Below are 15,295 nucleotides of genomic sequence, written 5' to 3' on the forward strand. Positions count from 1 at the left end.
GTCACCATATACAACCCTGAGAGTCATTTTCCTCTGGACATACTCAGTAAATCCAGAGACCATTAACCATAACAGAATCAATGAAAGACCATGCCAACCTGGGCATTTAGTACTGGCCTCACACATACCCTTTGCCAAAGGTAACAAACTGTGCAGATACAAAAGAAATAATAATAACAATAAATAAATAAGCAACACATATCGAGAGCTTGAGTTTAAGAGACCTAGAAGGTGTGTCCATTGGGTGCGGGAACATTTCAATGATGGGGCAAACAGAGCTGTGAGTCCTTATACTCCCATGCCACCTTCCTGATGGCAGCAGTGAGAAGAGAGCAGGTCCTGGGTGGCGGGGGTCCCTGATGATGGATGCTGCTTCCTTGCAGCAGTGATTCATGCAGGTGTGCTCAATGGTGGGGAAGGCCTTACCTGTGATGGACTGGGCCGTGTCCAGTACTTTTTGTAACATTGTGGGCTAAATGGTTGTATTATGTCCTAAGTTCTATCATAAGTCCAGGGATGAATACGTAGATATATATTGGTTATCAGTGTTAAGTTGGTAGTGTTGTAAATAGGCAAGAAGGTTGCCCAGTGATGCAGCATGATACAGATTACATGGAGAAATACACTGAGGATTTCCAGGTGGAATTTAATCTTGAGAGTGCAAATGAATGAAAACAAATGTCTCAATTAAAACAGGTAAATTTGTAATCACTTTCTGATATAATATGTGGAAGTACACTAGTTGATGTCTCTGGTGGCTGACTTGTTTGCCATCTTCTCCTTTGAAGAAACCAAATTGATGTTTGAACATTGTGCAGTTCTTGGAGTCTCTGATTCTATCTAAACCACGGCGCAGGTGAAAGCTAATCCCCATCCATAGGTAAGAGCCTCAAGGTGAGAGCTGGATTAGATAGTTTACAGAAAGAGGCATTGGTGAGCCTCTTGACTCATTTCAAATCCTATTTGGGGCTCCATGCAATTTAGGATGAAGTTTTAATTCAATACTGAATGAATACTTTTGATTAAAGCTTTAAAGTGTGGCATTAATGCATAAAAGATTCCATTGCCAAAATGGAAGAAGGGTAAAGGATTTTCTCTGATATCCTGGGAAATATTTGTATTTCAGTATGACTAAAGCATATTATTTGGTCAATCCCTCTCTTTGTACATCTTAGAGACCAAGGTAGGAATAGTCCTCGGTGAGATGTGTTAAATAATCAGAATCAGGTTTAATATCATTGGCATATGTCATGAAATTTGTTGTTAAGTGGCAGCAGTACAATGCAATACATTATAATAGAGAAAAAAAACGGGAGTTACGTTGAGTAGTGAGGTAATGTCATGGGTTCAATGCCCATTCAGAAATCAAATGGCAGAAGAGAAGAAGTTGTTTCCTAAATCGTTGTCAGTACCTCCGTTGAACTTTGTCTTTTTGTGTGTTTTCTCCCAGCCATCAGTCTGTGCTTTTGTATTGCCATGTGCTCCTGTCCCCGTTCCTGCTCTGCTCCGGCCCCTGTATCACTGAGTACTCTGTCTCTCATCCGCTTCTCATTATTACCTGTATTGCTGCCCCCCATGTCTCATTGTGCTCCACCTATCATCTGCCTCTCTGTTTATTGCTCAGTGTATTTCAGTCCTGTGTTTTCACTTGTTTGTTGCCAGATTGTGTCAGAGAATTTTTCCTGAGTTTTTCCAGCATTTGTATCTGCACTCTGTCTGTCTGACTATCGACTCTGCCTGTTTCCTGATTCTGGTTCTTGGATTTTTCTGGATGGTTTGATCTCTGCCTGAACTTTGATGCCGACTTTGTTTGCACTTTGGGATTTGGTACTCAATTAATATCACTGTGTGCACAGTACTGGGTCTGCGATTGGATCCCTGCTCCAGTGCCCTGACAATCATTGGGTGTGCGCCTTCAGGCTTCTGTACCTCCTTCCTGATGGTAGCAATGAGAACAAGGCATGACCTGGGTGATGGAGGTCCTTAATGATGGATACCACCTTTTGGATGTATCGCTCCTTGAAGATGTCCTGGATACTGGGGAGGCTAGTGCCCATGATGGAGCTGATTAAGCTGCAGCTTATTTTGATTCTGTGAAGCAGTTCCCACCCCATACCAGACGGAGATACATCCAGTTAGAATGTTCTCCACAGCACATCTGTAGAAATTTGCGAGTGTCTTTGGTGACATACCAGATCTCCTCAAACTCTGAATGAAATAGAACCACTATTGTGCCTTCTTTGTAGTTGTATTGATATGTTGGGTCCAGGATAGGTCCTCAGAGATATTGCTACCCAAGAGTGAAATTGCTCACTCGTTCCACTTCTCATCCCTCTATGAGGACAGATATGTGTTCCCTCATCTTAGCCTTACTGAAGTCCACAATCAATTCTTCAGTCTTACTGACGTTGAACATATGTTGTTGCTGCGACACCACCCAACTAGCTGATATATCTCACTTCTGTATGCCCTATTGTCACCATCTGAAATTCTTCCAACAATAGCTGTATCATCAGCAAATTTATAGTTGGCATTTGAGCTGTGCCTAGCCTCATAGTCATGGGTGTAGAGAGAGTAGAGCAGTGGGCTAAGCACACATCACTGAGGTGCACTAGCGTTGATAGTCAGTAAGGTGTAGATGTTATTTCCAATTCACATTGACCGTGGTCTCCCACTGAGGAAGTCAAAATTCGAGTTGCAGAAGGAGGTATGGAGGCCCAGATTTTGGAACTTGTTGATTAGAAATTTGTGAGTATCTTTGGCGACATTCCAAATCTCGTGAAACTCCTAATGAAATGTACTGGCTGATGCATGTTACACTCCATGTCAGAAATTTTAGCTGATAATGCAGCATTACTAATTTGATGTTAGAAAGCTCTAGAGAAGATGAGCGTAGGAAAATTTAGGGAGCGGTCAGTGTTAGGTTACCAAGGGCAGTAGGTACTGGGAATGCACTGCTGGGGGTAGTGGTAGGGGTTGTTGAATTGGGATCATTGAAGAAACTCTCAGATGACGATGCTGAATGGGTGAAGGTAAAATGGAAGGTTATGGGCTGTGTAGGAGGGAAGGGTTAGATTGATCGTGGAGTAGGTTTAAAAAGTTGGCACAACATTGTAGGCCGAAGGGCCCATACGGTGCTATACTGATCTGTGTTCTACACTCTGAAAATACAGTATCTTTTACTTCAGTTTCAACTACAACACTCTCTTGTTATCAACTGTGTAGGAAGAAACAAAATTGATCTGCACTTCTTAATGAACAAAATGTAGTGATGGTATTCTTGAAATATTAATCTTTTAGGTGCCGTGATGAATAGTTTCTCTGGATTCCTTGGACCTATACTGCGCTCTGTGGCATCAACTGTTGTGGAACAAAATGAGCAAGGTCAATATTGCAATTTAGCTTGCAAAATAATTACATTTAATGATTTTGTTATAATTCGATTTGACTTGCTTTCATTACAAATGGCTTGAAACGTGATCTTAATCTGATTCCTTTCATATTATACCATTATAACTTTCACAAATGTTCAATATTCCCTCATAAATCTTATAAATCAAGTCAAACAAAGGCATGGATGATTGCTTTGCGCTGTGCACAAGATAAATGGTGATGCAACCATATTTACTCAAAGTACAGAGCAAAACTAAAACCATTTTGAAAAATTGCTCCAAGTCTGAAATAAAACAGGATATGCTGGAAATACTCGGTGCATCAGGCAGCAGCTGTAGGGAGAGGAACAGAGTCAATATTTCAGGTTGATGCCCTTTCATCAGTTCTGTTTCTATTTAAGCAAAATCTAGAAAAAATAAAAGTTGGAGGTTTAGGAAGTTGTTTGTCTGTTTATGAAGAAAGGCCCTGGAGTGTTTTATTATGCATTCCAAAAGATTTAAGGGACTATTTTTGTCAAACTAGAAATAAATTCTGAAATAAGAACAAAAACGCTGCAAGTACTCAGCAGGTGGACAGTAACTGTGGAGAAACAAATGGACGTATTATTTCAGGTCCGTGATCTTTCATGGAAATTCACCAAGCTGAAAAGTTTTTGTGTGCATCTCTCAAACTGATGACTAGTTCCAGTATTTTTAACTTAATTTTGGATTTTTTTCTGCATCGAACCTATCTTGGAAATTGGAAGAGAGCTGATACTGGAAATACGAAATGGAAAATGAGGCTCACGTAAGAGGCCTGGTAGCAGAAGGGTTAGCACAGCACTTTGCAGTACAGGCTCCTTGGGTTCAAATCCTGCTGTAAGGAGTTTGTACGTCCTCCCCATGATCTCGTGGGTTTCCTCTGTGTATTCTGGTTTCCTCCAAAGAGGTACAAGTTGGTAGGTTAATTGGAGATTGTCCCGTGATTAGGCTAGGATTAAATCAGGGGATTATTTGGTTTGAAGGCTCAATAAAAAATAAATTACCTCACAGCTCCTGAGACCCAGGTTCAATCTTGACCTCTGGTGCTGTCTGTGTGGAGTTTGCACACTTTCTTGAAAATCCCTCTGTGAGATTCTTCCATGAGCTCTGGCTCCCACCCACACCCTGAAGATTTGCAGCTTGGTAAGTTCATTGGCCACTGTGAGTTGTCTCTAGTGTGTGGAGAGGGCTGAAAGAAAAAGATTGAATGGTATTAGTGTAGGATTAGTATAAATGGGTACAGTAAGGTTAGCCCAGAGTCAGTGGGCTGAAGGGTCTGTTTTCATGCTACATAACTTCTAAAATGCTGCACACACTCAGTAGTCATGTAGCCTCTGAAGAAAAAAACAGATTATTTCTACAAGAGGTTGCCTGACTGGCTGAGTATTTCAAACACTAGGCTACCCAGGTTATCTTCAGGGAGCAGTGTCTCAGAAAGGCAGCATCCATTATTAAGGACCCCCAGCATCCAGGGCATGTCCTTTTCTCACTGTTACCATCAGGTAGGAGGTACAGAAGCCTGAAGGTACACAGTCAGTGATTCAGGAACAGCTCCTTCCCCTCTGCCATCTGATTCCTAAATGGACATTAAACCCATTAACACTACCTCACTTTTTAAATATATATTATTTCTGTTTTTGCATTTTTTTATATATTCAATATACATATTCTGATCTACTGAGTTCCTGCAGCATTTTGTGTGTGTTGCTTTGGATTTCCAGCATCTGCAGAATTTCTCGAGTTTATGAACTAGGTTAATAGTTGGCAACATTTCATCTGCTGCTGTGCTTGCTTGCTGGTCATCATTCCGAACTTGTATTGGTAACTTTATAAATTTGTTTAATTTTCTTTTGTGAATAGGTGCGATGTTTTCTTGTATGGCTTCTATAGAAACAGTCTGTGTTATAATTGGGGCATCTGCATTTTACACACTTTATCCTGAAACGCTCACGATATTGCCTGGTTTCCCCTTCATTGTGATGGCAGGCCTCCAAGTGATCCTATTGATTCTTGTACAGTAAGTAGCTCATTATTTTTGGGTTCCTCATGTATGTGTCTGTGTTATGTATATGAAATAATGGGCAACAAAGGGAAAAGTGATGCTCCATTCAATAATAGTCGTTAAACCCTCTGCCTTCATTTTGTTAATAGTATCAATTCTATATCCTTCTTATTTATCATATTTCCTTTCTCAATACACTTTTCCCTGATCAAAGAACTGTATTATTTATGACATGTCTTTGGCATCTGCGCTGGCTGTCCGTAATAGCTTCGATCATTGTACGTGAGCAATATTGACCTTGCAATGACCTGAAGTGGGTTGCCCACATCCTGTGCCATTCTGAAGGCCTATAAACCATGAATAGCAGCTCCTCTGACTTGTGCAATTCCATTCCATTCTCTTGTGCTCATTATTTACCACTATCTTTTCCCTTGAGAAAACAGACAAAACATTTATTTAAAAGCAACATCTTTCATTTATCCTCTATGAAAGGTTACATTTTGCTCTCTAACTTTCCCAATCTAGCCTGAACTTTCTCATCCTTTTCCTTGTGTTTTAAAAAAAAAACCCATAATTTTCCTCTTGCATACCCTTCCTTCTTGACTGTGTGTTCATCATCATTTTTATGTGTCTCCATTATGCATTTCCATTAGTAAAATATAATGGAGACATATATATTAGAAACGTGACATAATGGGTGCACGGTAGCATAGTACAGGTGACCCAGGTTCAATTCCCAATGCTGCCTTTGTATGTTCTCCCTGTGACATGCCTATGTTTTTTCCGGGTGTCCTGGTTCTGCCCCCCCCCCCCCCCACAGTCCAAAGCTGTATCAACTGGTAAATTAATTGGTCATTGTATATTGTCCTGGGGTCAACTTGGGAGCTTGCTGGGCGGCGTGGTCCTATTCTGCACCGTATCTCATTGAATACATAAGTAAATAGTTTGATTCTAGACCTTCCCTTAAATTTTAATTTTCTACCAACTTTTGCAATGTACTTGTTACTGCCAGTGAAACTCAGGCTAATATGAACTTTGAGCCTCTCCTTTCTGAGGGTCATAAACTCAGAGTAATACAGCATGGAAACAGACCCTTCAGTTAACTCACTCATGTTGACCAAGAAGCCCATCTATGCTAAACCCATTTGACAGTTTTGAGTCGATACTTCTCAAAATCTGTCCTATCCGTGGAGAGCATTCTAACTGGCTGCGTCACCGTCTGCTACGGGGAGGGGGAGGCGCTACTGCACAGGATCGAAACAAGCTGCAGAAAGTTGTAAGCTCAGTCGTCTCCCTCAAACGCTCTAGCCTCCGTAGTATCCAGCGCAACTTCAAGGAGCGATGCTTCAAAAAGGTAGCATCCATCATTAAGGACTCCCTATCATTCAGGCCGTGCCTTGTTCTCATTGCTACCATCAGGAAGGAGGTACAGAATTCTGAAGGCACACACTCAACAATTCAAGAACATCATCTTTCCCTCAGCCATCCATTTTCTGAATGGACATTGAACCCATGAACACTACCTCACTACTTTTTAATTTCTATTTTTGTGCTACTTATTTAATTTAACTATTTAATATTTACATATAAGTATACAAAATGCTGGTGGAACGCAGCAGGCCAGGCAGTATCTATAGGAAGACCCGAAACGTCGACTGTATTTTTTTCCTTTAGAAGCTGCCTGGCCTGCTGTGTTCCACCAGCATTTTTGGTGTGTTGCTTGAATTTTCAGTATCTGTAGATTTCCTGGTGTTTACATACAGTATACTTCAGATTTTTGTATTATTATGTATTGCTGCAAAGACAACAAATTTCACAATATACGTCAGTGATATTAAACCTGATTCTGATCCATGGACCTGTCCAAATGTATTTTAAACAATGTTTCTGTACCTCCCTTGGTCTCCTCCTAAAATCTCCCTTTGTCTCATAGTGTCTACTTTTCCAACTTTCCTTTTGTAACAAATAAAAAATGTGTTCTAATCAAGTATCATTTATTTTTGGTATTCATCACTTCAGTTATTGCATTGAATCTTTGCGAGTTTTTTCTTGCATTGTACAATTTCCACTTGCTTCAGTTCTCTCTCTCTTGAACTTTATAGAGCAGTTCTCACTGAACTAAGGACAGCCTTATTCCACAAATGAATATTAAAAAAATAATGATTTCTACCCAGTTGAGGGCTATTGAGATCTCATCTGTGTGAACAATTTGTTGAATAATATAGCTTGTAATGCAAGATCCTGGAAAATTTTCATTAGATTACTAAGGAACGCAGGCAATATTTCACAGTTTAATCTTCTTAAACTTTTGCCTGTGGTTTGTCATTTTTCTCAAGATTAATTGCATTTTCACAAATAGTAGCGCTCATTGCTTATTTGTATATTAAAAATAATTGGCCCTGTGATCTGTGTGACTAGCTAAGTAATGAGATTATAGCTGACTGATTAATTTGTAGAGCTGAGCACCTGGATTATTTTCTTGGTTGGGGGATTTGAATGTTATATTCTGCTGGTGTAAGTGTGTGGGAGTGTGCAGAACATAAGAATGGGATGAAAAAAAAGCACTTCACTCATGAAACCTATTTTTTCACATTTACCATGGATAATCACTCTAAATATAGAACTGCTTCGAATCTGAAGAGAAAGGGGTGGAATTGAACAGTAGTTTCCATAGTGGTCGTCAATGTACAGATCTCCTGTCAGCACTTCCTCTAAAGACCCCCTTCTTCCCCCTCTCCACTCTGTTCCACCCTTCAACACACATGCGCACACACACAGACACATACACTCACACTCACAGACATGCATATTCACACACACGTACAAATAGACACAAAGGCAAATTCACAAATCACACACACACACACACACACACACACACACACACACACACACACACACACACACACACACACACACACACACACACACACACACACACACACACACACACACACACACACACACACACCCCACCCCCCAGTAAAACAGCCAGCATAATCAAAGATTCCACCCACCCCAAACACACTCTCTTTTCCCCTCCTCCATTGACCAGAAAATACAAAGCCTGGAAGCATATACCACCAGGCTCGAGGACTGTTAGAAGATTATTGAATCTTTCCCTAAAATGGACTCTCGACTGCATTATCTAAGGCCATGGACCATGAGACATGGAAGTAAAATTGGGCCATTCAGCCCATTGAATCTGCTCCATCATTTCATCATGGCTAATCCATTTTTCTCTCAACCCCACTCTCCTATGAGACCATTAGAATAAGCCTCATTATGTGCTTTTAATGTAACCAGCTGAGATTAATCTATCCTAGGAGAGGACACTGAAGCTGGTTCATGTCCTGCCAGCAGATTTGGAGGACTCATCTTAATTGACTTCTCCCAAGGCAATGAGAGGGTGCAGCAATTGACCTTCAGGCTTTGTAAGGCATTGGTCAGTCTGAAATTCAAAATAATTTTATAAAAGTACATATACATCATCGTATGCAACCCTCAGATTTATTTTCTTCTGGGCATACTCAATAAATACAATAACCATAATAGAATCAATGAAAGACTACACTGGGCATACAACCAGTGTGCAAAAGACAATAATCTATGTAAATACAAAAGAAAGTAAGAATAATCATAAATAAATAAGGAATAAATATTGAAAACATTAGCTGAACAGTTCTTGAAAGTGAGTCCATTTGTTGTGGGAACATTTTAGTGATGGGCCAAGTGAAGTTGAGTGAAGTTATCTCCTTTGGTTCAAGAGCCTGATGGTTGAGGGGTAATAACTGTTCCTGAACGTGGTGGTGTGAGTCCTGAGGCTCCTGTACCTCCTTCCTGATGGCAGCAACAAGAAGTGAGCATGGACTAGATGGTGACGGTCCTTAATAATACTGCTGCCTTTTTTTGTGGAAGCACTCATTATAAATGTGGTCAGTGGTTCAGGTTTATTGGGTCTACACTGTGGATCAACCCTCCTATTGCCTTGATCTTTTCCCATAACTCTGCAAATCATTATCCCACACCTGGCTGTCCTGTTCCCTTCCAGAGGCACTGCTTGATGTTATTTCCATACAGAGTTCTGAACGTAGCCATTCTTGGTGGAAGGGCACCTCTGACATTGCCCTTGTATCTTTTGCCCCAAATTTTGAATTCCCATGTCCTTGGCCAAAAGCTACTGTAATTGCATCTGCTCCAGTCTAACTGTTCTGCTCATCCATCGAACTCTTCCGGTAAATATACCCTCTCTAAGACGATCACATCCTTCTTAAAGTGGGGTGGCCAGAGCTGGAAGCAGAATTCCAGGTTGGAGGCCGAACAATGTTTTATACAAGTTCGTTATAACTCCCCTCTGTTGTCCTACGAGTATCTGCTTAGGAATCCCTGGATTTGGTATGTTTTATGAACAACTTTTTCAACACAGTTTGCCAAAGTTAAAGCTTATGCCTAAGTACTGTATGATCCCTTTGTTACTGTAGACCCTTTCTGATTGTGCCATATATTCTAATTTATAATTGGTATTGGTTTATTATTGTCACCTGTATGGAGATACCATGAAAAGCTATTGTTCACATACCTTCCAGACAGATCATTCCATACATAAGTACATGGAACCAGTCACCCACCACCCATATCTTGGCATTGAAATCAGCAAGGATCTTAACTGGGCTTGCCACATACAGCCAGATTACAGCCAGAGCAAACAAAATGCTGGGCATCCTGCAAAGAAACCTCCACTCATGTAGTAAATTTGTCAAGGTCATGACATACAAGACACTTGTCCGCCCAAAGCTTGAGTATTGTGCGGCCATATGGGATCCGCATCAAGCTAACAATAAGAAGTCCATCGAAAAAATCCAACGCCGTGCTGCTCGCTTTGTGCTGAACGATTACAGCAGGAAATCCAGTGTCACCAATGTGCTCTCTAACCTTCAAAGGGACCCACCTGAAAACCGACGTACTAATCTACGGTTAATCTCCATTTTCAAAGAAGTTCACAACATCACTCCATCAAACATCCAAATTCGTCACAGGGTCTGTTCAACTCGACAGCAAACTGGACCTTACACACTGGAAACCTTCTTCATTCTACAAGATTTGCTACCAGTACTCCCTCTACCCAAGATCAACAAGAGAGTGGAATCTTCTGCCGCCAGACCTGCGCAGTATTTCTGACATTAATATTTTTAAAGATAGACTCAATCAAATCAATTTAGGGGATCTAGTGTAAAAGCTCATGTTACAATTTAACTCTCACCGTTCACACCGACTGCACATTATAACAGGCGCCCGGCAGTGCTTGTGCAGTACCAAGCAGAAGGAAGGAGTACAAAAGAAAGGAAAACAGAATTCAGTGTGTAGTGTTACAGTTAAATATAAAGTGCAGTGCAGGTGGACACAAAGATTTGTCAAATATGCATTGAAATATGAAGGGAAATGTGTTATACTGCGCCAATGACCGACACAGTTCGAGGACTGTGGTGGGCAAAGCCCAAAAGTGTTGCCACATTTCAAGCACCGGGACAGCAAATTAGGATAGATCAGACTTTTTCCAAAACACACCTACAGGGATGAAATGCTTTGGTCATAGCTAGAAACTACTCCTGCCTAAGCAAGGACCTGGACCTGCTGTAATTTGCCTGTTGCTACAGTGGATGCAAACTCTCTGGCTCTCTAATCGGTCTTGGATCACCTGGACAATAGTAATACCTACGTTAGGCTGCTGTTTGTTGACTACTCAGTGTTCAGCACAATCATACCCTCAGTTCTAATCAACAAGTTCCAAAACCAGGGCCTCTGTACTTCCTCTGCAACCTGCTCCTTGACTTCCCCACCAGAAGAGCAGTCCATGCAGATCAAAAATAACACCTCCTCCTCGCTGACAGGCAACACTGGCACACCTTAAGACCTTAAGGATGTGTGCTTGGCCTAATCCTCTACTCCCTCCACACCCACGATTGTGTGGCTAGACACAGCTGAAATGCCACCTTTAAATCTGCTGACAACAGCTGCTGTTCAGATGGCGAGAAGCAGATACACGGGAGAGAGATAGATCAGCTGGTCGAATGGTGTTCCAACAATAATATTGCACTTAATGTCAGAAAGACCAAAGAATTGATTGTGAACTTCAGGGAAGTTGAGGGAACACACAGAATTTAGCAGGATGAGGGGGAAATCTCATTGAAACCTTTTGAATGTTGAAAGGCCTTGACAGAGTAGATGTGGAAAGGATGTTTCCAATGGTGGGGGAGTCTAGGACAGGAGGGTACAGCCTCAGGATAGAGGGGCGTCCATTTAAAAGAGATGTGGAGAAATTTCTTTAACTAGAGATTGGTGAATTTGTGGAATTCATTACCACAGGCATCTGTGGGTGCCAGGTCTTTGGGTATATTTAAGGCAGTGCTAATTAGGTTGTTGATTGGACTCAGCATCAAAGGTTATGGGGAGAAGGCTGGGGAGTGGGGCTGAGGAGGGGAGAAAAATTATCAACCATGATCGAATGGCGGAGCAGACTCGATGGGCCAAATGGCCTAATTCTCCTCCTATGTCTTATGGTTTAGAATCAAGATAAATCAAATTTTTTATCTATGTCTTCTACAGCATAAAATTTGCTGTTTTGCGGCAGCAGTCCAGTGCAAAGACATAAAATTATGATAAATTACAAAATAAATAAAAAATTCAGGTGACACACAAAAATTCTGGAGGAACTCAGCAAGTCAGGCAGTATCAGTGGAGGGAACTGATCAATTGGAGTTTCGGGCATTGAAAGGTGTTCTTCATAGTTTCTGCTCTCCCACTGGCAGAGACTTCTGCTTTAGTAACTCTCCCCTCACCAGCCCGAAACACCTGATTCCCGGGACACTTCCAGCAGTGTTTTGCTGGAAGTTTCAGCAACAGCTCTGCGTGCTACCTGGAAGCTTTTACAAGGTCCTTTGCTTGTTTGTTTTTTCTCTTTAATCCCCTCCTTAACCTATTAACCAGATCATTCTATAAACATTACAATCACTTAAATGACACTGGCCTCACCCATCTTTGTGTTCTCCATAATCCCACCTTCCTCTTTGCAAACTCAGTTAGTTTGTTTTGACATGTTCCCAATCCCAAGAGTTTTTGACCTTAATCTTTGAACGGGCGATATCTGTCCTTACAAAGGTACTTGGATAGCTGAGGCACTTTCTTTTTAAAAATTTCATAATATAAGCTTTACTTGTTTTGTGGGATACATTTTTGTGAGTTCATTTTTCAGCGGTGGAGATAATGAGGAATTGTAAAGGCTTGGTAAGGGTGTTGCTGAAACTGTGGATTTTGACCAACTCTAATGAGGTGTTTTGTGAGACAATAGGCCCTGGAGATTGTGGATGTTAGAAACTGAATCAGGACATTAAACGTAGACCATAAATCATTAGATGGGGGAGCAGAATTCAGAAGAAAATGCTTCACCATTCAACAATCACTTTTTTTTTCAACCCATTCTTTTGCCTTCTGCCTCTATTCCGTAGCCTCCTTACCAAACAAGAACCTATCAATTTCTGCCTTGAATACACACAATGATTTGGTTTCCAAGGCCCTCAGTGGTAATGAATTCCATGGATTCAGCACCCTCCAGCTGCAGAAATTTCTCCTTTATTCTGAGGCTGTGCCCTTGGATCCTAGACTCACCCATTTATAAAAACATCTTGTCCATGTCCCCTCTATCCTTAAGACCATAAGGTATAGAAGCAGAATTAGGCCATTTGGCCCATTGAGTCTGACCACCATTTCATCATTGCTGATCCATTTCCCTCTCAGCCCTAATCTCCTGCCTTCTCCGTGTCCCTTCAATCAAGAATCTATCAACCTCTGCCTTAGAGTAAATATACCCAATGACTTGGCCTCCACAGCTGCCTGTGGCAACAAATTCCACAGGTTCACCACTCCCTGGCTGAAGAAAGTCTTCCTCATCTTCGTTCCAGATGGATGCCCCTCTATTCTGAAGCCGTGTCCTCTGGTGTTAGACTCCCCCACTACAGGAAACATCCTCTCCATATCCACTCTATTGAGGCCTTTCAACATTCGATATTCAGTAGGTGTCAATGAGTCTGTTCCTCATCCTTCAGAAGTTTCCACATGCTTCCTTAAATACACGAGTGGCATTTTAGAGTAGTGGTTAGCCTAACACTATTACAGCGCCAGCAACCCAGGTTCAATCCCACTGCTGTCTGTGAGGACTCTCCCTGTGACTGTGTCGAGTAAAGGGAATTACAGAGGCATGAGATCGGAGCTGGCCAAAATTGATTGGAAAGGGACACTAGCAGGGATGATGGCAGAGCAGCAATGGCTGGAATTTCTGGGTGCAATTCGGAAGGTGCAGGGTATTTACGTCCTAAAGAAGAAGAAGAATTCTAGAGGGAGGATGACAAACCATGGCTGATTAGAGAATTCAAAGCCAACAAAATGAGAGGGCATATAATAGAGCAAAAACTAATGGTAAATTAGAAGATTGGGAAGCTTTTAAGAACCAACAGAACGTAATGGAAAAAAAAGTCGCAATGAAGGAAAAGATCCTCTCAGTGCTCCAGTTTCCTTCCACACTCCAAAGATGTACGAGTTAGTAGGTTAATTGCTCACATGGGTATAACTGGGCAGTGCGGCCTTGTTGGGCCTGCACTGTCCCTGTAAATAAATAAATAATAATAATACTACAACGTGTCTGCTGTTGGACCTAATTCTGGAAAAAAGAGAAACATAAGATAGCATATGTGCAACAGATAGCACTCCACAGCAATAAGGTCAAAGTATCGATATTTTATAGCAAAATAGGTTGTGCAGGAAGCTTGAGCACCCAACCCAGGAGTGTAAAGGGTTGAAATACTGACAAGAATCCAGCTTAATACATGTAAACTACCAGCAGGACAGGGCAGAGGAAGACCACAGGAATGTCACGTTCCATCTGTTTGGGAATAATGAATGGTTTATGGTTTCAGTGGATTACTGAGGAGAGTTACTACTGCTCAAGTGAAATGACCTGTATTTGACTGTACAGGACCAGGCTGCATCCTGTCTGAATATTAAAGAAGTGATGTGAAGTGCAGATGACTTGGCATTGTCAAGCAAGACGAAATTTATCGTTCACTGGTGTGCAATATTTTTGGCTTTCATGTTTCAAATTAAAAGTTAATTACAATAGCTGACAAACACTCGCAGTTTTTCCGCACTGGCCTTAATAGCGCTTCCCTTTTATATCAGCAGTTAATCTCAACTTGGTTTCTGAGTGTGCAGAGGCAAATGTCCTTAATCCACCAAGCAGAGAAGAAATGTCAAAGGGAAACTGCTGTGCAGTTTCTGTGTAGCCAGTCCCTCTGCAGAGAGGGTGACTTATTTCCATCTCAGTTCCATGTGTCCTGAGAGGGAGCGTGAGGACCCTCCAAAAACAGTCACAGGTGGGGCAGGAGACACTCGAGGGGATGGATGCATGGGTAGTGTAGGCCATAGTGTAGCCCTCTGCCACTTTCATTGAGTTTCTGTGTGCTCCCAGTGAAGAGATTCTAGGTTTTCAGTGCCCACTTAGATAATCCTTCATCATTGTAAATTGTATTAGAGACCAGCACAAGATTGCAGTACGGTTGCATGGCGGTTAGCACAATACTATTACAGTGCCGGCAGCCCTGGTTCAACTCCACTGCCCTCTGTAAGGAATTGTCCCCCTGACTGCACTGGTCTCTTCCCAGTGCCTCAGTTTCCTCTCAACATTCCAAAGATGTGCAGGTCACATGGGTGTAATTGAATGGTGCGGGCTGACTGGGCAGCCAGTATAAATTACTTTCAAACACGAGGAAATCTGCAGGTGCTGGAAATCCAAAGCAACACACATAGAATACTGAAGGAACTCAGCAGGTCA

The 15,295-nt window shown here is 41.6% G+C and overlaps 1 protein-coding gene across 2 annotated transcripts in view; it reads left to right on the plus strand.

The window, feature by feature from the left end:
• Nucleotides 1–15,295, plus strand: part of LOC140730296 (lysosomal proton-coupled steroid conjugate and bile acid symporter SLC46A3) — a 134,409-nt gene that overhangs the window by 90,860 nt on the left and 28,254 nt on the right. The window contains exons 5-6 of one of the 2 annotated variants that reach the window (XM_073050512.1): nt 3,301–3,384; nt 5,274–5,430. The exons of the other annotated variant lie outside the window; for it this stretch is intronic. Of the exons in view, the coding sequence (XP_072906613.1) occupies nt 3,301–3,384; nt 5,274–5,430 (241 nt within the window). The remainder of the gene's footprint in view (nt 1–3,300; nt 3,385–5,273; nt 5,431–15,295) is intronic. 2 annotated transcript variants of the gene reach the window in all.

This window comes from Hemitrygon akajei, chromosome 7, assembly GCF_048418815.1.
Source record: "Hemitrygon akajei chromosome 7, sHemAka1.3, whole genome shotgun sequence".
NCBI lineage: Eukaryota > Metazoa > Chordata > Chondrichthyes > Myliobatiformes > Dasyatidae > Hemitrygon > Hemitrygon akajei.